Here is a 24,074-nt window from a genome sequence, read left to right as displayed (position 1 = left end):
TTAGGAAACAAGATATAATTTTCTAAACCTCTGTTTCAGGAAGGGGAAAATCAAGGGAAGAACTATAGAAGAAAAAAAAATTATGATGCAAATGGAAGAATCTAGTAGAAGGCAAAGAGAATCTGATAGTTTCAAGCTCCAGAACAGACAGGTCCAGAATGGGATATGGTTCTTCCCAGTAGCAGAGATAAAGACACAGCTCATTTGTATGGTGCTGTCTGAGTGCATAGGAGAAGTAACTGGGCCTGGGTTCACTCTGCAAAGAGGAAGTCAATCAAAACTAAGTTGTAGACACTTGTTATAAGGCTATGAAAGCATTTTTAAAAATAAGGCCGTCTTTATTATAGTTGGGCCTGCAAAATAATTCATGGTTGGGGGAAATATGACTTTTACACGATATGAATCTATCAATCATTCTACTGAACTGAAGGCTGAAACTTTTCCTGGTATTTCTTGTGGGGTTTTTTCCCTGTCATTCAATCTAAACTCTGTAAGCTATTGTTATGTCATTAAGTGTTATTGGAATTGGAAATCTAAACTCATAAAATGAAGTTGGAGGAGTAGTATTTAGTTACCTTGGCAAGATCTACTGTCTGAAGCTGGGGTGAAGCCCATTTCACATTCACAACGGTATCCACTGGGAATATTCAGGCATTGTCCATTCTCACATAGATTAATATTTTCTGCACACTCATCGATATCTGTTGAACATAATTAATGCTATCATTAGAATGTTATAACTTCAGGATTTTTTCCCTTTTGCTCAAGGCCAATTTTGTTTGCTCAACTTTTGTTTGTCCAAATTATTTTTTTTTAAATGTTGGCTAACAAAATTGTGTAGTTTTTCTAAGCCTGAAAATGAGATGGACTATAAATGAAGTAAATAAATAAGGAAAATGACTAAAAATAACCTTTTATTTAATTTTTTTACTTCACTATTTCAAGTCTCTTAGTGGAAATGCATATTTTATCCTTTGTAGAATATATCCTGTTTTCAAAACGGCAAGGTTGTGTGTAGTGTGATATGAAGGCATAGTGCTCAGACTTTCAAGAAATACTATATCAATAGGAGGTAGTGGGCTCTCCTTCCTTGGAGGTTTTTAAACAGAGGCTAGATGGCCATCTGACAGCAATGAAGACCCAGTGAATTTAGGGGGAGGTATTTGTGAGTTTCCTGTATTGTGCAGGGGGTTGAACTAGATGACCCTGGAGGTCCCTTCCAACTCTATGATTCTATGTGCCAAAAAGTATTTGAAGTCAGAAAACTGTGAGAATTCTTCTTTAAAAGATAGTATTTGTCACTGGTTTCAGTGTATTGAAATGAGCATATGCCAGTATGAGTGCATTTAAAAATTTTAATCTGAATATTTGGAATTTTATAACCAATGCCAATTCTAAATGGAAAAGTATAACATGTTGGCAAGGAAAGCCAATTTTTCACATAGTATTAAAACAAGGATTAAATTTTCTTTGGAGAAACAAAACTAAAAGAGCTTGAGTAGTTAAGTTGTTGAACCTGACTTGGAATATTTGTGCCCCTGCCTCAGCGGGGAGGGCGGGGTACAAATAAAAATTATTATTATATGAACTTCTTCAGTTCATAATGCTTTGCTGGACTGGGAGCTGAATGTTATGTCTTCAAGAATGGCTTCTCTTTTCTTGGAAAGCCAGGGAATGTGCAAATCAGAAAGAAACTCTAGAACATGTTATTTTTCCTGGGCACATGAATACCCAGTTTATGATGTCAAGTACCCTAGAAACTTTATATCCTAGGGCTCTTTTCATGAAGATTGCCAAAGGGCACTCTCATGATAACAGTCCAAGAGGAATGTGCTCTGAGACAACTGGGGTCTAGGGCATCCTCAGGCACTCCAGAAAAAGACATGCTTCAGGGGCCCTGAGACTGTCATTTAAACATTCCAGGCACAACAAAGCAGCACAAGTCTTGCAGAGAAGCCTCATGGCTTCTGGCTGCTAGGAAAGATCTGAGTGTAGTTGCTGTGGATCATGGATGGAGGAGCTTTGGTGTTCCTTGGGTGGTGTGAGGGAAGATTCAGTTCATATCCTGTTCAGATCATGAGGAGTAGAATGGCGTCTCTCCATTTTGGTATCAGGCTTAGAAAAGCAGTTCATTCCTGATTTTTTGGGAAATAGCTTGGTTTTCTGATCCCCTGCCATGGAGCTTGTCTAACTGATAGCTGACTAATAAAAGAATGTGTGCAGACTGGATAAGAAAAAAATGCTGAGAACAATTGTTTCCTGGACTGCACAGCACATACTGTGAAAACCAAAATAATAAATGTCAGCTAGTACTACAAACGGGCTTTCTGACTGTGAAAAAATCCTCACGTATATCTTTTACTATTTCTCCTTCACTTGTCACTGCTCCTAAGGGAATTCTGCTTCTGCAGGAAACAAGCAGATGGCATACAGTTCTTCCATAAAAAGCCTTAGTATTCTCATACCAGAACAAGTAACTCCATCTCCAGTAAATCCTTCTGCACAGATACAGCGATAAGATCCAGGAGCATTTGTACACTGAGCATTCACACTACACTGGTGAGTTCCATTGGAACATTCATCAAGATCTGCCAAAGAGCAAAGTGATTAGAAAGGGGCTGAGCAAAACCTCACACATGCTCACAGAAGATACTGTTGGCACATCCATGAGTATCTCTATTAGATGTTGCATAAGCAGTCTTTTGTGCAAATGAGCCCTCAGTCTCCAGGTTATCTCTATAGTTAGTATTAATAGGCACAAAGGCCCCGACCTGGATGTCCCAGGAAAACCTGATCTTGTCAGTTCTCAGAAACTAAGCCGCGTTAGCCCTGGCTAGTATTTGGATGTGAGACTGCCAAGAAATACCATGATTGTGACATGGAGGCGGGCAATGGCAAACCACCTTGGAACATTTCTTGTCTTGAAAATCCTATGGGGTTGCCATAACTCAGCTGTGACTTGACAGTACTTTCCACCACTGCAGTAGCCACAGAAGGACTTTAGCAATAGACAGTGAATGTTGCATAACAAATTCATCTCACAAATTTTAAATTGGATCATTCTGTTACATGGTTCAGCTAACAAGACACCTCTACACTAAGTGAATTACTGTTTCTGTCAGTTTTCTTTGTCCTGACCACTCCCATGCACCTCCAACCCACTTTTCGATGACTGAACTGTCATCATTGTCAAACCACTTCCTCTCTCCCTCTCACCCTGAAGATGGATAGTGCCATGATTCCCAGTGAGCAGGCTCAGGACTTTGACTAAAAAGCCTTCAAAGAGCCTGAGGAGCCTAAGACATGTTCTGTTGGAGAACAGGAAACTTTGCAAGATCCCATAAGGGAGATGCCTCTGTCCCATCTGCTCCTGAACTGGTCCCTGAGGAACCTGGGGTGGGAGAGCCTCCAGAACATGCCAAAGGAGTCTACCAAAGAAGTTCCTCTGCCAGAACTTCCCTTTGTTCCTTCTGGTCCTGTGCCAGTCCAGGGCTTGGTCCCCAACCATACTAGAATCCGACTCCACTCAGCAGGAGTTATGGAGGCAGAGGACTTGTGCCAAGATAGCCCAGTAAAGATGCAGCCCATGCTCTACCTTCTCGGTCAGATCATGGTGGATAGATTTTATAATTTTTATTGATTTTGACTATAAACAGAAAAAGCATAAGCATAGATACAGAAGCATTAAAGAGGGGGAGGGGTGGATACAGAGTGGGAGACCAGAAACAAAGAAAAATGCAAATATATCAATTACATTTCTACCTCCAAATGAAATACCCAGTTCTTTCTACCTGCAAGTATTAAATTTTCCCCTTATATTTTACTGTCTTTATCTTTCATTATACACTTTTTACTAAACTACTACTTAAAATACAAGTCTAAACTATTCTTCTTCAGCACATATAAGTATAAAAAAGTCAGAGAAGTCTCAATACAGAACTAACTGGCTAAGCTTAACCATATTAAAAATACAGACTAACTTGCTATTTTAACAATGTCGTCATTAAAATGAGCATAAGAAACAAATATCGTTATCTTTCTAACTTACTTATTTCAAACGGAAAGAAAAAGAAATCAGATTTAAAATATCATAAAACGTAGAGAGATAAAAAAAGTAACAAGCAGAAAAAACATAGTAATTTATCTGTCTCAGTATAAATAATTTCTCCAAACAAACATATTAAGAGCAGATCTACCAGATTACAGAATAATTGTGTTGTCTGCCTTCTTAAAAATTAATCCAAGTTAACTATTGATTTATATAAAATTCTTTTCAAAACTTTTCAGTCCTTTAACTCTTATATCCATATTGCTCTAGGAGGAACAACTTAACATGTCCAAAAAATCTCACTTGGCCTTTTAAAATCGCATGTCAGTTCTTGCTGAGAATTCCATATCCAATTACCCACAGAGAGAGAAACAGTTTAAATACCCTTCTTCCTGAAAGTTTTCCACGTCTTGATTTTTTTGCTGAGATGTACCTCCTCTCTCCTTAGTGCAGTCATCCCTCTAGGTAAAAATAGTCAGGATCCCATGCCACTTGTTCCTCTCAAAAAAACTTCAATCAGTCTTGATTTTCGGTCCTTTTTAACTGTGCAATAAGATTCCATTTTGGTTTTCTTCTGTTTGTTTCCCAGCGGATCACTCTCCTGTTCCAATTTCACAGACGTCACCAAGATCTCTTTAACACTCTGCTCATGTAGATTTGAGATTTCGCTAGCTTTCAACATAAAAGCTCCTATTTGCTTTTTTTTATCAACTCTGTTAATGAACCAAGGTCTTGTTTTAGAGAATTTATGGTATCCATTATATCTTTTTTATAAAACATTTCGCTTGGTAATGACATTTTTCTCAATTTTAAAGAGTTTTATTGGTTTCAGAAAGAGTAAGGGTAGGGGATAGGGGAAATAGAAAGCACAATACAGTTCACCTTATTCTGCATAAAAATACTTTTGAAAAATACAAGCTTACATCTACAATATTTTCTTTACATAAATTGTCCCATATTATTATGTCTATACTAAACATCATCAACATTTTAAAATTTTATAGTATAAATCTTTTGTTAAAGTTATCTATTACTTTTGACAATTCCAGTAAAGGCAATTTTGTAATATAAAATACAGGGGGGGGGGGGGAGAGAAATAAGTTCACACCAGAGAATCTTAAGAGTCTTGAGTGTCTAACCAGGCATAAAATTTCATCCAGTATTTTCTTGCTTCTTCTTTAGATCTCCCAGCCAACAGCTGGGATAGAAAGTCCAGCTCTGCTGTTTCCAGAATTTTTCCCACCAAGTCCATCTTCATGGGAATTTCCTGAGATTTCCATCTCTGCGGCACAGAGAATCCTGGCTGCTGTGTTAAAATGTGCCAACAAATGTCTCACTTCTTTGGAATAATCCTCAGGAAATATGTTCAATAAAAATAGTTCTGGTTTGAATTGAATCTGTGTCTTCATAATCGTCTGTAATATTTCATGCACCATTTTCCAATAACCCTTCACTGTCTCACATGTCCACCACATATGGTAAAAAAACCCAACCTGTTTAATGCATTTCCAACATTTGTTAGACATATTAGTATAAATCTTACACAATTTCTGTGGAGTCAAGTACCATCTATAAAACATCTTATACAAAGTTTAAAGTTTCTTTAAAAGTTGCTGACCTAGTTAATTTAACGTTGAGCTTCCACAGTCTCTCCCAATCTTCTAATGTAATATTATGACCAATTTTTTTTGCCCATTGGACCATACAATCTTTTACAATTTCGTCTTGTGTCTTCATTTGAAGTAGATATGCACATAATTTGGAGATTAGCTTTTCTTGTGGACCCAAAATTTTTTTGTCAAATGAGTATTGTTCGCTATTGAAACCTGTCGCGTTGTCTTCGGCATATCTGGATTCAACTTGCATTCTCAGCCACCAGTTTATTTTGATATCCATATTTTCCAGCTCTTTGGTTTTCAATTGGTTATCTTTTCCCAACAGGCCATCATACCTATAATTCTGATTTGATTTTAGGAGATTTGGATGAGTAAATGCTTCTATTGGAGAAACCCATCTTGGAATTTTTTGATAAATTCTGGTCTTTAGCCATGACCATTTATGGTACAAGGATTTTCAAAACCTGTGATTCTTAAAATAGGAATGGCCTTCAAGTCTTTGATACCATAAATATGCATGCCATCCCATAGTAAGATCATGTCCTTCTAACAACAATTGTCTCTTATCATTTAGTAGTATCCAGTCTCTTACCCATAGAAGCACAGAAGCTTTATAATACAATTGCCAGTCTGGAAGGCCCAAACCTGCTCTTAATTTAGAATCTTGTAATGTCTTTAATTTAATTCTAGGTTTTTTGCCTTGCCAAACATATTTGGAGACCATCTTGTTCAGTTCTTGAAAAAATCCACTATTTAAAAATATTGGAATAGTTTGAAGCAGGAATAGTAACCTTGGGAGGATATTCATCTTTATTAAGGCTATTCTTCCCATTAGGGATAGGTTCAAGTCATGCCATTTTTCCAAATCATTTTAAATTTCTTTAAGTAGTTTGTCATAATTATCTATTTTTGAGTTGCTACACTTATTTGAAATAACACCTAGATATTTGATTCATTTTTCATACAAAAACCCTGATTTTTGCTGGAAGGATTGAATTTTTTCCGTCGTCGTATTCTTTGTCAAAAATTTTGTTTTATGGTAATTAATCTTTAATCCTGCCCAGTAACCAAATTGTTTAATCTTATTTATGAGACAGTCTATTGAATCCATTGGTTGTTCTAGTATAAAGACTAGATCATCTGCAAAGGCTCTGAGTTTATATTGTTCATCTTTTATCACAGCTTCCTTTATACTTGTATCTTCCCTTATTTGATTGTTCAGTACCTCTAGAGATAAGATAAAAAGCAGAGGTGACAATGGACAGCCTTGTCTTGTACCTTTTTGAATGTTGATGACATTTGTTACTTCGCCGTTCACTGTCACCCTTGCATTTTGTGAAGAATATATTGCTTCTACTGCTCTCAAGAAGTTTTCACCACATTCCATGCCTTTCAGTTGCTGTAGCATAAAGTGCCAACGAACATTATCGAAGGCCTTCTCAGCATCTAAACAAATTAAAGCCAATTGTTTCTCTGGATGAGTTTCATAATATTACAAACTGTTCTGACATTATCTTTCAAATATCTTCTAGGAAGAAACCAGTGCTTGATCATAATGTATTATAGACTGTAGAACTCTATTCAAACGTTGTGCCAATATTGCAGCAAAAATTTTATAATCCACATTTAAGAGGGAAATTGGACGATAGTTTTTAATATCTTTCAAATCATTATTTTCTTTTGGAATCAAATATATTGTAGCTTCTTGCCATGAAACTGGTATTTGGCCATCTCTTGAATCTTTTCAATAAGATGCTTAAATGGTAAGAGTAAAGACTCTTCATAAACTTTGTAGAATTCTGCAGGTAAACCATCTGGACCCGGAGTTTTACCATTCTTTTGAGATGCCATTGCATCTCCAAGTTCCCTTATTGTTATTGGCTCATTTAAAGTTTTTTGTTGTTCTTCTGTAAATTTATTGAGATTATTTTGGTTGATATATTCTTCTAAATCTATTTTATAAACTTGCTTTTCATATAATTTTTTATAGAACTGTTCCACAAGTTGACATATTTCTTGCTTTTGAGTTTTCTCTTTATTTTTCTTATCTTTTAGTGTTGTAATTATTCTTTTGGCCTTCTCTTTTCTCATCCTATAAGCCAACCACCTTCCAGGCTTGTTGGCATGTTCAAAATTTTTTTGTCTAGCATACCTCAATTTAATCTCCATTTCCTCCAAAAGAATCCAAATCACCACGTCTTTCAAATAACTTCAAATTTCAGAAACTTCAAGGTGTAAATTTGTAATCCAGGGCTGAATGCCCTATTTGTAATCCAAGAGTGAGATCCAGAATTAAAAATTAAGCCAGTAATCCAAACAAAAAAAAGGAAATAAGGCACTCCCAAAAGAAAAGGCAAAAATACTAGAAAATAGGAAAAAGTTCCCCTATTTGGTGATACAAAAAGGAATAAAGAATAAAGGGTGCATACAAAAAAAGGAATCCCAAGCCAAAAAATATTAAAACCATGTCAAAAAATAATCCAGCCACAGATAAAAAGAAGGCAAAGAAAAAAAATAAAAGCGGGATTAAAAGGTTATATCCATATCATCCAACAAGAATAGATAAAAATCCACTTTGAAAATTTGTAGAAATATTCTTCTTACAGCCAGAGATCCTACTATGTCTTATAAGTCAATATCAAGTACCCACCAGCCTTTAAAAGTTAGTTAGAGCTCTTATAAATTCATTCAGAGCACTTCAATTTAAGCTTCAGAGTATTTTTAAGCCAGCTGTCTTTCACATCCATATACACTTGCAAGTCAGCATCTTTCCCAAAATCCAAAACATTTTTCTCCCCTAAAGGGGGTTTAAAGCAGATCAGTTAAGTTCAGCCATCAAGTCTGTTATATAACTAAAGATTGGTGTGGTCTCCTCATGCAGGTATTTTCAATATTACCACGTTATGCACAAACTTTTGCAAGCCTTGAAAAAGAATGAGGGAGAGTTCCCTCCCCCTTCTCAGTCTTTTGAAATCTGCTTCAGTCCTGGTTCTCCTTTTTCCTGCTTGTCAGAGATATTGCCATTCAAAAGATAGTATAGGAAAAACACAATAGTAGAAGGATCGATGCCACTTATGTTGATATTGGAAGATTTAAGGTCCAAAATGTAGAGTGCAGAAGGAAAGAGAAAGAAGCCGGTGGCTGACCCTTTTGACATTTAAAAATGGCGATCGAAGCGATGAGGGTAGGAGCAAGCGGGATTGGGGAGCAGCTGCCTCCACTGACACCCCTGTTCTACTGCTCAAGCCCCCTGCCTTCTGGGACCCTTCCTCGGCCCCAGAGTCAAGTCATCCTTCGGGGGTAACCCCTCTACGAACTGATTTAAAAGCGGCTATGGACACGTTGGTTCAAGCCGCTTCTAGCTGCATGTCGCCGAAACCGAAAGTCGGTAATGACATTTTTCTCTTCCAAATAACTCAGTCTATTAATCAAAGTTGAAAAGTAACTCAGAGACCCAGTTAGCATGTCTCTCAAAATCTCCTCCAGCCGTGTGTTTTGATTGTTGCCATTTTAGTTGCACTCAGGCGGCAAAGACAAATCTCTCTAAAATATATCTCGTTTTTGTTCAGACCATGTTATAGTCAGATAATAGTCTCATTAACACATATTCAATTATAATCCAGGTTGATTTGAGTATCTATATTCAGTCTAATTCAAATTGTTGCCAATGCTCAAAGTTGTTCTTTGTCTTTCCGAAGCTGCATTCACGGAAAAGTGGTGGTGGGGGGTGGAATTTGCCTCTTTCCCTTCCTTTGAACTGTCCCGTTTGTTGTTATGTAAAACGACCCATTAGCCAGTGGTATTGAAAGCAAACTTACTTGCCGAGTAAAATTGCCGTGCTTGACTTAGGAAAGCGATGCATCAGAAGCTTGTTACGAGAAAAAAGAGCAACCGGTCGCGTGTTCACCTCTTACTGCCGTAATGGCAATCATGGCGGTGGAGCTTCAGGGCATACAAGGACAGGAACAGCCGTTGCTATGTCCTGGCTTCTTGCAAAGTCCCATGCTAAAAGGAAACATCTGTGGCATCTCTCCAACTGCCTGATTCAGGGGGGCCGCTAGAGACAAGCTCCGTGGACCCCCACTGAGACATAACCCGGAAGTCCAGATCATGGTGAATATACTCCCTCGCAGGATTACATGGCTAGGGGTGGGAAAGCCCTTACTGTCCTCAACATTCATGCAGGACTGCATATTCCTAGTATGTACCACTGTGGCAACTATGCTGTATTGAACAGGGCCCGCCATGCCCTTCTGCAGGTGACAGATCAGCCTTCGCTATTTCTGTGGTTGCTCTCTATAGAAGAACAACCCCCCCCACTATTTCCAGTTAGGCCACAACAGTCATCATCCAGAAAAGAACCATCTATTAAAAAACCATCCTGAAAAATCCTGCTCCAGCTACAACACAAATACCCAAACTACAAACTAAACCACTTAACTCCATTTCATCACTGTGATGACTTGAACTAACAGTTTGTACTCACCAATACACTTAATTCCATTTCCAATCCATCCTTCTTTACAGCTACACCTGAAGCTTCCTGGGACATTGACACATGAGGCTTGCAGGTCACAGTTATGGGCACCAATCTCACATTCATCCACATCTAAGAAAACCAAACTGCACATGTTGAAATCAGAATCAATGATAATCATGCTTATCTAATATACTGAGTAGCATGATTTCATACTATTTTATTTTCATTAAAATGGTATGTAAAAAAATACCATACTCCTGCAATGTCACTTTCCCTATAAGGTGCAAGATCATGTAAAGGTTTTCTCACCTTGACGTGAGATGCTGCAGAGGACTAACTCTTGAGGTAATTAATGCTGACAGTGGTGAATTTATAAGTGAACAGCAAAGATCAGTTAAATTATCTGTATTCATTCATAATCTTAACATTTTAAAAGTAACAGTCAAATGCACATTGAAATCAATGGGATTCACTTTATGTAAATGTGTTTATGATTAAAATGAACCATTTACTAAGAGGACAAACCAAATGGTCTTAAATTCAGTGACACAAAATACTGTTATTCTAGTATTGCGGGAATATTAGATCAGAGTTTCACATTTACCACTTGGAATCACTCAATTGAAGTTAGTCTAAATATATATTTTACTGATACACAACCTGGAAATCCAGTATATAAAATTATATTTTAATTATATGAGCAGAATATTTGGATATTTATTTGACTATCCTTGTAATTTAAAATGTTCTTGTAGTCTTTAAGGAATTCAAAAATTCAATAGCTATCAGTGGCATCCTAAACAAATTTATATCCTTCTAAGACCATTGACTCTGCTTAGGATGGCACTGTTAATCTTATTTCTATCAGACAACAGTGATGTTTAAAGTTTTTAAGCATAATAGTTTACTAGGCATTGCTGGACCTGTGTGATTCCAGTGAAAATCAATTAAATGAACTGAAGTAGAGCTTTATTAGCAGAGCAATCCTAAACAAAGTTACACCCTTCTAAGTCCACTGAAAAAGTTATAAGTGCATTTAGGACTGCAATGTAAATGTTCTCAAAGCAAAATATTTCAAACATGTAGCACACATAATCTGACAATAACTCTGCACACACAGGTCTGGGTATATATTATTTTGCAAGGTGGTTGCCAACATTTGGAAAAGCTCACATGAAAGATGTGAGTCCCGCGGCATCTTACAGACCAACAAGATTTTCAAAAACCTTGTGGGCCTCTAAGTTGCTATAGGACTCGAATCTATTGCAGACCAACATGACTACCACCTGAAACTATGTGAAAAGAAATATATGATAGCTATTTAAGGTTACCCCTATGTGGTTACTAACTACACACAACCAAGCTATGGTGCTGAGTGTACTGGATGAAGACTCAAGTATGTTAATGCTGCTGTGTCTATAAAGCTGAAAAAAATATACAGAACTGGTCCACAATAACTATCTCTAGTTTTAGGAAATAATTTGGATTAAAAGGCACACTTGATCAAAGTACAATGTACCTGTGCATCCTGTGGTTCCCTTCTTGACAGAATAGCCCAGCTGGCAATGGCAAATAAAGGATCCTTTGGTGTTCTCACACTCTCCAAACATACAGATATTTGAATTCAGGTCACACTCATTCACATCTGTAAATGCATATTATTTGAAAATTCAAACTATTTTTTCCAAGAACAGTAGAATTATTTTAAAGAAATGTTGGAGAAACGTCAACTGAGGGGTGACATGATAGAGATTTATAAGACTATGCATGGGACAGAGAAGATAGAGAAATAAGTACTTTTCTCCCTTTCTCACAGTACGAGAACTCATGGGCACTCAATAAAATTGCTGAACAGTCAGGTTAGAATGGATAAAAGGAAGTATTTTTTCACCCAAAGAGTGATTAACACATGGAATTCACTGCCACAGGAAATGGTGGCAGCTACAAGCATAGACAGCTTCAAGAGGGGATTGGATAAACATATGGAGCAGAGCTATTAGCCACAGGGTACAGATGGAACTCTCTGTCTGGGGCAGTGATGCTCTGTATTCTTGGTGCTTGGTGGGGGGAGGCAACAGTGGGAGGGCTTCTAGTGTCCTGACCCAACTAGTGGACTTCCTGATGGCACCTGGGGTTTTTTTGCCACTGTATGATACAGAGTGTTGGACTGGATGGGCCATTGGCTTGATCCAACATGGCTTCTCTTATGTTCTTATGTAAAGAAGACAATACAGATTATTGTGTACATATGTGATAGATTATATGGACAAGATAACAAGTGGGGACCTGCGATGGAAGGGAAATCCTGTACACCCTACTACATCCCCCCAATCCCTGTATCCACTCTGCTTACCTCCACTGGCTTCAGCTTCCACTTTATCCCCTTGCTCACACTCAGCACGCCTTCACAGCCTTTGACTCTGCATTCCCTCTCTTATACCTTGCAGGGTCCATGGCTGTACTTTTCTTTCTTTATATCTCCTCTCCTCTCAGCTACTGAATCCTTCCCCTTTGTTCCCTTCCTCAGCAATCCTCTTCTCACTCAGAGTTTCCACAATCTTTCTACAACAACTGCAAATGCCATTAAAACTTTTATTTTGTAATGTATTGTGTTCATGCTGTGAGGGTTTTTAAAAAACTTTTTTTGTTTTTCTAAAGACATATTTTTATAAAAACCTGGGATTTCTGCTTGGTTATGCAGACACTGCATTGGTCAGGCTGCATCTGTAGTATTGTGAGCAATTCTGGGAACCTCACTTCAAGAAGGATGTGGACAAAATGGAGCAGGCACAGAGGAGAGCAACAAGGATGATTAGGGACTTGGAGACCAAGCCCTATGAGTAAAGGCTAAGGGATTTGGAAACCTTCAGTCTGAAGAAGAAGTGGTTGAGGGGACATGATTGCTCTCTCTAAGTATTTGAAGGGCTGTCAATTAAAGGAGGACAGGAAGCTGTTCCAGTTAGCAGATAGGAGAGGACTTGCAATAATGGGTTTAAATTAAGGGTAGGAAGGTACTGGCTGAATATTAGGAGACCTTTTTTACAGTAAGAGTTGTTCAACAATGGTATTAGCTACCAAGGGAGATGGTGAGCTCCCCTCACTGGCAGTCTTTAAGCAGTCATTGGATGAACACTTTTTGGGGATACTCTAAGCTGATCCTGCATTGAGCAGGGGGTTGGACTAGATGGCCTGTATGACCCCTTTCAACTCTATGATTCTATGAATCCTGGGATGCCTTTGCTGTGTGAATGTGTTGATTCACAAAAGGACCATGCCCTTTGCCTATTCAATATAAGGATTGGGTGGTTTTTTTGGACAACAAAACAAAACAATAAATTATTTTTTTTCTCAAGAAAAAAAGCATTTGAAAGACATTTTAAAAGAAACTTAATGTACATACAGAAAACATTTAAAATGTCTTAATATTTAAACAAATTACTTTAGAGCTTTTGTAAAAACAACATTAAAATAATTTCTATATTTACATGCTGATACATTAGTGGTATAACTATGTTTGAACATTTTAATTACAGATTTGATATACTAAGAATAGATTTATATGTTAATTTCGCTTCTGAAATCTACATCTACATTACTTACCAATGCATATTTTCATGTCCATAGAAGCCATGAATCCATCATAACAAAGACAGCGATATTCTCCTGGAATGTTGGTGCACTGTCCACCATCACAGATATCTGGGTTGTTGTCACATTCATCAATATCTGGGGGAAAATGTACATCACTGCAAAATACTTAATAGGCAAATATTTGTAAAACACTATTATTGTATTTAATTTATTTTATTTTATCAGATTTATATCCTACCCTCCCCTAATGGGTTCACTTTTGTTATTGGATATGATTTTCAGCAGAATTCCATGTATCTAATTAGCTGGTGTGGTTTTTACAATGTCTACAGTATCTTAGGGTCAAACGAGACAATCTCCTTAGCAAGAGTTGGGTCCAAGTTCTCCAGATCCAAATCAGGTTCCTCAAAGTCTTAAGGAAGCTATGAGAAATAGCTTTTTAAAAATAAAGAGGATCCAAATGAGATAAGCCAAGGGAAAGGAAAGCATGTAGACAATGGTGAGCTGGTAGACATTATATAGCTGGCTGTTCAAAAAGTTTTCAACAAGTTATGTTACCAAAGACTCCTGAGTAAACTTAGCAGTTATGCGATAAGAGGATGGATTCTCTTATGGATAAAAACTGGTTAAATAACAGTTCTCACAATAGAGGGAAGTAAGCAGTGGGGTCCCAACAGGATAAGTATTGGGGGTGCTACTATTTAATTTAATCATCAGTGATCTGGAACTGCGGGTGAGTAATGTGGTAGCCAAATCTGCAAATGACACAAAATTATTCAGGATGGTGAAAACCAAGTCTGACTGTGAAGAGCTCCAAGAGATCCTAGTGTAGTACATGCTGGACCTGAACACACTTGTGTTGTGAGGCTGAATCTGTCACTTTTAACTTTCAATTATTAGTTCTGTAATTCTGGATTTTATATAATTTTAATTGGGTTTTAACTGCTGATTGTCTGTTTCTATGATGAAACCTGCCCTAAGGTTGTTTTATGGGAAGGGTGGGCTATAAAGACAATAAATAAATATGAACATATGAAGCTGCCTTATACTGAATCAGACCCTCGGACCATCAAAGTCAGTATTGTCTACTCAGACTGGCAGCGGCTCTCCAGGGTCTCAAGCTAAGGTTTTTCACACCTATTTGCTTGGACCCTTTTAGTTGGAGATGCCAGGGATTGAACCTGGGACCTTCTGCTTACCAAGCAGATACTCTACCACTGAGCCACCGTCCCTCCCCTGAACAACATTATCCAGGTAATATTTTACATTTAGTAACATGGGTCTGCATTATTGCATATTGTAAATGAAGAGTTGAAAAACAGTAGCTGGCCAAGGGACACCTTGTGAATTCTCAGCTAAGGAGATATTTGAAACAGAGACTTTCTGGTTTTGAGCTCATGCTGTCAGTTCCTGTAGTATATTTGCTTTCTATGTACTGGGGTTTAGGTACACTCCTTAGTATGGCTTAAACTGTGAGGCAGAAACTTAACTGCTAGTCACTCTCTTACCTGCACATGTCCTCATATCTGGCATCAGGGCATAACCATCACTACAACTGCATTCATAGCTGCCTTCTGAATTAGTACAAAGGGTGTCACAGCCTCCATTCACAATCATACATTCATCAATGTCTAGAAAGATAATATTTAAGAGACATTATATTTGGCATTTACAAAGCAACCTATTTTTTTGAGATTTCCTTTTTTTAAGAACTAAGTTTCTGTCCCACATTTTTGTCTTCCTCTTTTTCTCTTAGGCATTAATTGATTTTATTATGATATGGAATTCATGACCAAAATAAAATAAAAATGAGAATGTAAAAGATAGGTGAGATAACGGTGCCATTTGAAGAGCACAGGGGTAAAACAGCTTACAATTATGTGAATTTTAAAATATTTTGTCAATTTATTTTTATGATATCAATGTGATATCACACTGTGATAAAACCCCAGCTATACTACTTTGGTATACTACACATTACAGCCAAAAAGCAATGGGAACTTGATAGCACTCTCTGTCATGCCATTAGCTACTAAGAAAATAACTCAGGCCTCAAGAATAACTTCCTTCAGAAATGCAGGACAAAGGAGAGGAAGGTGGTGAGCTCCCCTTCATTGGCAGTTTTTAAAACGCAGCTGGATGATTATTTGTCAGAGATGCTTTAGGCTGATCCTTCATGGAGCAGGGGGTTGGACTAAATGGTCTCTATGCCCCCTTCCAACTCTGTGATTCTATGAGAGTCAAATTTGGAAATGGGTTCAAAAATACTTCTCATTGGAAACATCAAAACTCCACAAAAACGTAAATGGGGTCAAAATGACTCCACCATTTTTAAAGCAGAAGACACAGTTGGGAATCTATAAAACTGTTTATTTTAAAGAAAGCAACCATTGTAACCTTCCACACACCCATGCCCCAAATATGTAGAGTTGAGAAGGTGATAGGGTTGCCAAGTCCAACCCCAGAAATATCTGGGGACTTTGGGGGTGGAGCCAGGAGACTTTGGGGGTGGAGCCAGGAGACACTGGGGTGGAGCTAGGGGGGAGGGGGGGAAACGGCGCCGGGGAGCATGGCGAGCGCTGCCACCTCTTCTCTGCTCGCTGTGGCTGCTGCTCCGAGAGCTTGGAGAATGCATTTAAAGTTAAAGTAGCTTTCTTTCCACTCCTTCCTTCCTCCGGCTCTCAAATATCTGATGTTCATGTCTTCCGGCTCTCAGACATCTGATGTTTATTCCATGTGGCTCTTACTGTTAAGCAAGTTTTGCCACCCCTGGCTTAGAGGAAAGGTCAAGGACTGGGCCCTGATGGCTGAAAACGGGGAGGGAGGGGCGGTGCCTATAGCTAGAGGCGAGCCTGGGGCCTAGTGGTTCGAGCCAGGGATAAGGAGTACCGTGAACTTAGATGCTCGGGGTGTCGCTTAGGATTTGGGGAAGGCCTGTGACCCCTGGGCTCCTCTTCCCCGAGCAGCTGGCTGCCTGGTTTCCTTCCTGCTGGCCTTCTCCTGGTCGACTCCCTCTCTTTCTCTCCCCGTGGCAGGGGCTCAAGTGCGCGCCGTAGAAGGGGAAAGGAGGGGAGTGGGGAAGCCGGAGGAGTGGCTCCACCTCCTCCCCAACCCACCCTGCCTGGCCGGGGAAGGGATGGGGGCCCCTTGCTCGCCTGCCTGCCTGTCAGAGCGCTCGCTGGATGTGAGCAGCGCGGGAGGACGTCCATGCCGCTGCTGCCAGGCCTACTCCTGCTGCCGCCGCCTCTGCTGCTGCTGCTCTTCCTGGCTGGTCCCCTGCGTGGCGGTGCACAAGAGCCGGAAGCGGCATGCAGCCCGGACGGCTGCTACGCCGTCTACTTCCAGCACCGGAGCTTCCTGGACGCCTGGCGCAGCTGCCGGGAGCTGGGTGGCAACCTGGCCACGGTCAAGCACCACGACGAGGCGGCCCAGGTGGACGAACTGCTGCGGGGCACGGCAGGGTCACGGCCCGAGCAGAGCCCGTGCCTCTTCTGGATCGGCCTGCAGCGCCAGCCGCGCCAGTGCTTTCCCCTGTGGCCGCTGTGGGGCTTCATGTGGATCAAGGGTGAGCAGGACACCTTCTACACCAACTGGGCCCGGCCGGCCGTCGAGGCGGGCGGCGGGAGCTCTACCGCTCCGCGCTGCGTGGTGCTGGACGACCAGCAGGGCCAGTGGCTGGAGGGCTCGTGCACCGTGCCAGTCGACGGCTACCTCTGCCGCTTCGCCTTCCAGGGCATGTGCCCGGGTCTGGACGAGGAAGGCGGGCCGGTGGCCTACACCACCCCCTTCGGCCCGGCCGGCCGCAGCCTGCATTATGTGCCCTTTGGCACAGTGGTGGCTGTGACGTGCAGCGGGGCCGTGCCAGCCATCTCGGTGCTGTGCCTGCAGAAGGACGACGGCACGGTGGGCTGGTCCAAGGAGGCGCCCCTCTGCTGGGAGCACGGCTACCAGCACAGCTGGTGCGAGGACGACAACGGCGGCTGCCAGCAGCCTGAGCCCATCTTGGAGCAGCAGCCACAGCGAGCAGAGAAGAGGCGGCAGCGGCGCGCTCTGGGGTGGAAGCGGAGGGGGGTGGTGGAGGTGGACCGGGGGCGTGGTGAGCCGCCAGTCCGCGTCCTAGAAGGGCCCGGATTCGCGGCTCGCCATGCTCCTGGCATGCCTCGCCCTCCCCTGCACTGCTGCCGCCTCTTGGCTGCTCCTCCGAGATGGGCTCAGCCTGGGCCCATCTCGGAGGAGCAGCTGCGGTGGGCGGAGAGGGGGCGGCAGCGGCGCGGTGGCCTCGCCCGATCCAGGATCGGGCAGCTTGCCATGCTCCCCGGCACCGTTTCCCCCCCTCCCCCCGCTTCCGTTTTTATGGGGAGCGGGGGAAGAGAGTGGAAATCCTGGGGTCCCCCGCCAGGGCGGGAGGGTTGGGAAGCCTAGAAGGTGACTCAGAAGTTTGGAAAATTTGAAGGTGAACAGTTCAGTGCACAGGTGGCTATGGGTCATCTAGACTAACTTCCTTTTGTAAAACTGAAATGATCAAATCAGATTTGGAAAATTTGAAGGACAAAGAGAACCAATCAGCTCAGTGGACAGGTGGCTGGGGTCATCTAGAGTACTTACCCAGATATGTAAAGTTGAGAAGATCACTCTGAGGTTTGCAAAATTTGAAGGGCAAAGGGAAGTAATTAGTTCAGAAAACTGGTGACCAGGGGTCAGCTAGAGTTCCAGGTTTCATGGCCTCATGAGGTTTGGAAAAAGTGAGGTTCAGAGGATGCCTTCAAACATGTCCAACCTTATCCTGCTGGGGGATAGAATGACCCCATTTCCAAAAGTGCAGTGCAGTTCAATTTGAGCTTTTCCATGAGGCTCTGGGCATGAAGGAAGCTTTGACAGAGCACAAACACAAGGCTTTTATCTGCTCCTACTATATACTCAACAATTCGGGTTGCAAAGACTACTTTTTTGGGGGTCATTGCAACTTCCAATCCCAAAAGTGTTGTGAAGCCTCAAAACCAAAAACATGTCTGTAGATATAAATTATGAGGGGTTTTTTGGTTTTGTTTTCACTGATTGTTCCACCTTTCTATAAAATAATAGGTGTTGGTCCATCTATTTAAACATGGGAACAGTGCTAAAATCTTTTTTAAAAATATTTTGAGGGTCAATAGAACCCCAAATTACAATTATGCATAGTGCTTTAATTTTCAAGCGAAGTCTATTAGCGTTAGATCGACCCCATTTCCCCTTTTGATGAAACTCAAAATGAAAAAAGAATGGCAGTGGGTAGGGAAGAGAGGGACTTCAGGGCACTGCAGTTCACTGAGGAGAAGGCATAACAGGAGGTTGGTGCCTGTAGGAAGCTTTTTTTTAAGAAGAAGAAGACTGTTGATTTATACCCCGCCCTTCTTTTTGAATTAGAGTCTCAGATTGGCTTACAATCTCCATTATCTTCTTCCCCCACAACAGACACCCTGTGAGGTAGGTGGGGCTGAGAGAGCTCTTACAGCAGCTGCCCTTTCAAGAACAACTCCTACAAGAGCTATGGCTGACCCTAGGCCATTCCAGCAGCTGCAAGTGGAGGAGTGGGGAATCAAACCTAGTTCTCCCAGATAAGAGTCCACACACTTAACCACTACACCAAACTGGCTCCAAACCACTACACCAAAATGGGGAAACCAGTTTTCATGACTCTGGGGGAAGAAGATAATGGAATTCCTTGGAAGGGTTAAGGAAGAGAAGTTTGAGGGAACATGGCTTGTAACAAGCAAACTGCCTGTAAATCCACCAGTGGAAAGGTGACCAGGAAGCAACTCGCAGCAAAGGTCATTCAAAGAGTGTGACTTCTACTGGTGGAGTCAAGAAACCTCATTGATTCAGACCAGATACTGTGGCTCTTCATGAAATAAGATGTTATCAGAAGTCAACTAAACTTCTGATCTGCAAACTTCTTTCCCAGTGCTTGGTGCATAAAATTGCTTAGGACTGCACTTCTAGAGCACAGATATTGGTGCTTTGCCGGAAGCAAGTGAGGCCTACCTGGTTGGCCTGTTTGAAGACACCAGTCTGTGAGCTATCTGCACCAAAACATGCCACAAGCGAGCTTAAACTCTACTAAAATTGAGTAGTAAAATTGGAAAAATAGGAGACAGAATCAAGTATTGGCAAGCTCTTTTTTGTTTTCATTTGTGTATAGATTTTTAATATAAACGTGGGCAAATACATTGCTATCCAAAACAGTGAACAAGTTTCAGTAGTTCAGGTTTATAACAATTATAAATATGCCAGTCAAACTTTTCTGGACAATGCTAGCATTTGGATTTTTTTTTAAAAGTATATTTCTTATTGATGGCAACTATATGGTGTCTAACACTCTTATCATACAATAGATTCCATCCATTCATATTACTTTTCTGACTAATTTGTCTTACATGCAAGTTCATGTTTTTAATGTCTGTATTCTGTACCATTCCCGTAAGTTTGTTATTAAAATATATAAAACAAAACAAGACATACAAATGTGAAGTTTTTATATCCCAACAAAAATCTGGACGTCAAAGTATCCAATACTTGCCAATGCAGCCTTGTCTATTGGGAGTACCCTGGTACCCTGGATTGCAGGAACACTGATATGTACCAATCATGTTCACACATTTGCCATTTCTACACAGGTTATCACTCAGAGAACATTCATTAACATCTGAAAAACAAAAATTGCATATTTCACCTTTAGCCACTGTGAAGTTTAAAATGTAGCAATAGATAAAACGCTAGCACTGACATAAAAACAGACTCTGATACTAGTTCAAATTTCATTCAGAATGTTTCCATACACATTTTTGACCTTATTTTGAGTAAAAAGCTAAGAGTGAGTTCTTGACGTACAAGAGTGATGTGGTTAATCCACCCATGGTTTTAGTATTCTAATATTACTAGTGTAATATTAGAACAGTAAAACGTGTTAAAATTGGCTCTAGAATAAAGTAAAATGCAAACAACTTCATATCTATCTCAGTAATAAAAACAACAGAAATGAAAATTAAATCTGCATAAACAGACAACAGAAATAGCAATCATATTGTCACTTCACCTTCATGATGCTGTGACCAGCTTCTCTTTGCCTGTCTCATCAGGGCCAGGAAAAAAAAAATCCTTGGCCTTTTACAATACAAACCGAATATTTTGTTTTTGAACTCTGCTGCTTGCTTTATAATTGGAGATAGAACTCTTCCCCAAAGGGCACATTTGCCTGCCCATGGCTGGCCTTGTATTGAAAACTGCTTTGGACCCCATCTGGCCTTCATAAAATATGGATTTGCATCTTCCCTATTTGGATTATTTGATGCCTATACACTTGGATTTCTTGTAGTTAGATTTTTGTTTTAAACATCACAGATTAGTAATATAATTTAGCATTCTCTTGCTTGCTTGGTCACTTTGACTGTTTGTCTCCATTGCTGAGTGCAGACAATTATATAGTATTTTGAATAGAATGATTACTATTTTAGTGGACTTCCACTACTGGATATTAACAGTGACTGGTTGATATATTTTTAACTTCTTGAGATTTACTAATTGATCTGCCAATATATTTGCATTATTCCGATGAATGAACTTTATTTCTGGTTTCAGATTTATCCAGATCTTAGCATTCCTTTCAACCTTAAAGTGGTGCTTCATCACTTACTCAAAGATCTTATTACTGTTGTATGGATTACTGTCCCTATTTGAGGATTTCCTCAAACCAAGAATCACATGAAAGCCAATAGCCAGGAATGAGTGAGAGGCGGCAGAAGGAAGCAACCATGCTCTAGATATTTAACTTTGGACCTGGGGTCAAACTGAAATGTGGGACTCATTCACACTAACATGAATCTCAGGTTCATAAATGGTAATAATATGTCTTCAGGAATAGCGAATTATTATAACCACTACTGAAGGCCATGATGTTACAATATACACAAAATTTCATCCTAAAATACCAAGAAACTTACCCACACAGTCTTCACGTGATGGAGACAATTCATGACCCAGAGGACAATCACACCGAAAGCTTCCTTCTGTATTCACACACTTGCCACCTCTACAGAGAAGAGGGTTACGTTCACATTCATCTATATCTGGAGAGACAACATATGAAAAAAAAAATCAAGGGGACAATTTGAGATAAAAATAAGATTCAGTCAACATCTGGAAATAAACAGAAACTTATGACTCTTAGAGGCTATTTAATTGTAACAATATATCCTCCAGATTACACAATAAACAAACATAAAATGGAATTACATTGGAAACTGGGAGTTTTGTGTATTAAAGGTGTGTGTGTGTGTGGGGGGGGACATACAAAATCTTAATTAAGAAAAAAAAACATTTTAAAAGCTAATATAGTGATACCCAGTGTGGTGTCCAGGAGTGCCTTGCTCCTTGAGGCTTTGGGGGGAAAAGCCCCAAAGGGACTTGAATAGAACAGTGTCACTCCTTGCAGTGGCCTCAGACCATGGATCCCTGCTTGAGTGTGCAAGGCATTTCCTCCCAAGTTCCTCCTTGGTCATGTGTCTCAAGGAGCAAACAGAACTATCCTTCAAGTCCTCCCCACCCAATGCTCATGCAGTGTAGACCTTTCCATACTGTACAGTTTATCCCCAGCCTCTGGGTCGCAGCCCCTGGCCCAACCTTCTGCCTCTGGCTATATGCCTCTGACCATCAGTGTGATTTAAGCTACCGTGTTAGCTTATGAAACAGCATGAAATTGGTCTAATTAAATTAATAAAAAATACTTCTGATTGCAAGCACAATCAAAAATGAGCATTGTTAATATGATCCAAAATGTGTGAGCAATAAAATCTACAGCACGTACCCATGCAGTTCTTCATCATCATAAATCCACTTTCATAACCCTCAAAGCATTCACATTCAAAGCTGCCTGGAGTATTGACACAGGCACCACTTCCACAGAGGTCAGGCGAGATATGGCACTCATCAATGTCTAGAATCCAAATAAAAAGACAAAGACATTTTATGGCAACCACACAAAACCTCAAATCAAATTAGCTTTTCATTTCCTAAATTACAAAACAGAGTGGCAATACCACAATATGTGAAATCTACAGGAATTAGGATGTCTTATTTGAAACTGACATTTGATCTGTTGGGATGGGTCAACAAATATGTTATAGCTAGTAATATTTCTATAACTACTGGTTGGTCTCCAGTTCGATAAGCATTGATCAACAGGGGATGGAACTTTCCACCCTTCCATTCCTATACTGGAACAATAGGAAAGCTCTCACCATATTCTCTAAGCTTTACCAACATATAACTGAGTATCAAATCCGCTTAAAGAGAACAAACAATTATTATGGACTAATGAACATTCCTGTGAGGCTCTGCCCACTTCCCCACATACGCTTAAGAGTACAGATCAGCCAAACATTAATTGGATTAGTGTCCTCTGAATACCTGGAAGAATGGAAATTTTACCTCTGTCTCAGGAGGAAAAGTAATAACTCCCTGAAGTTATGATGTCCCAGTATTCGAACACACCTAATTGAACTTCCATCTTTTGCAAATCCTTCTGCCAAGGGCTGTATCAGCCTAGGACACATAGTTCCTAGCAAAGCCATATCTGGGATACCTCTATCACAATCTCTTATAGAGATGATCTTGTCCAAAAGACTAATGTGGTTATTGTCCTCCCTTGTTGAGGTGGCGCCCATAAGAATCCTCTCACTTAGACTCATAGACTTGGAAGGGATCTCCAGGGTCATCTAGTCCAGCCTCTGCACCATGCAGGGAATTCACAAATACCTCTCCCTAAATTCAAAGGATCAGCATTGGACATCTGCTGTCAGATGTCCATCTAACCTCTGTTTAAAAACCTCCCAAGAAGAAGAGCCCACCACCTCCTGAGGAAGCCTGTTCTACTGAGGAACCGCTCTGTCAGGAAGTTCTTCCTAATATTTAATTGAAAACTCTTTGGATTTAATCTCAACCCAATGGTTCTGGTTTGACCTACTGGGGCCACAGAAAACAACACAGCACCACCATCTATATGACAGCCCTTCAAGTACTTGAAGATGGTGATCATATCACCTCTCAGTCCTCTCCTCTCCAAGCTAAACACACCCAGCTCCTTCAGCCTTTTATCATAGGATTTGTTCTTCAGACCCCTCACCATCATCATTGCCCTCCTCTGAACACTACCTTAGGTTAGGTCTAACCAGAGCAAAGCAAAGTGATACCATCATTTTGCATTATCTGGACACTATACTTCTGTTGATACAGCACAAAATTGCATTGGCCTTTTTAGCTACCGAATCACACTGCTAACTTGTGTTTAGTATATGGTTCACTAAGA

General features: G+C 40.4%; 1 protein-coding gene across 1 annotated transcript in view; it reads right to left on the bottom strand.

Moving 5' to 3' along the window:
• The window catches only part of FBN2 (fibrillin 2), a 363,281-nt gene that overhangs the window by 101,672 nt on the left and 237,535 nt on the right, over positions 1–24,074 (bottom strand). Inside the window, exons 26-34 of the mRNA XM_060263402.1 lie at positions 22,575–22,703; positions 21,712–21,837; positions 20,292–20,417; positions 15,244–15,366; positions 13,745–13,870; positions 11,664–11,789; positions 10,151–10,273; positions 2,466–2,588; positions 576–701 (exon numbers count right to left, since the gene is read on the bottom strand). Of these exons, the coding sequence (XP_060119385.1) occupies positions 576–701; positions 2,466–2,588; positions 10,151–10,273; positions 11,664–11,789; positions 13,745–13,870; positions 15,244–15,366; positions 20,292–20,417; positions 21,712–21,837; positions 22,575–22,703 (1,128 nt within the window). The remainder of the gene's footprint in view (positions 1–575; positions 702–2,465; positions 2,589–10,150; positions 10,274–11,663; positions 11,790–13,744; positions 13,871–15,243; positions 15,367–20,291; positions 20,418–21,711; positions 21,838–22,574; positions 22,704–24,074) is intronic.

The sequence above is a fragment of the Heteronotia binoei genome, unplaced genomic scaffold, assembly GCF_032191835.1.
Source record: "Heteronotia binoei isolate CCM8104 ecotype False Entrance Well unplaced genomic scaffold, APGP_CSIRO_Hbin_v1 ptg000055l___fragment_3, whole genome shotgun sequence".
Taxonomy (NCBI): Eukaryota; Metazoa; Chordata; class Lepidosauria; order Squamata; family Gekkonidae; genus Heteronotia; species Heteronotia binoei.
The sequence above is the reverse complement of the archived record's forward strand: the minus strand, read 5'-3'. Positions and strand labels throughout refer to the sequence as shown.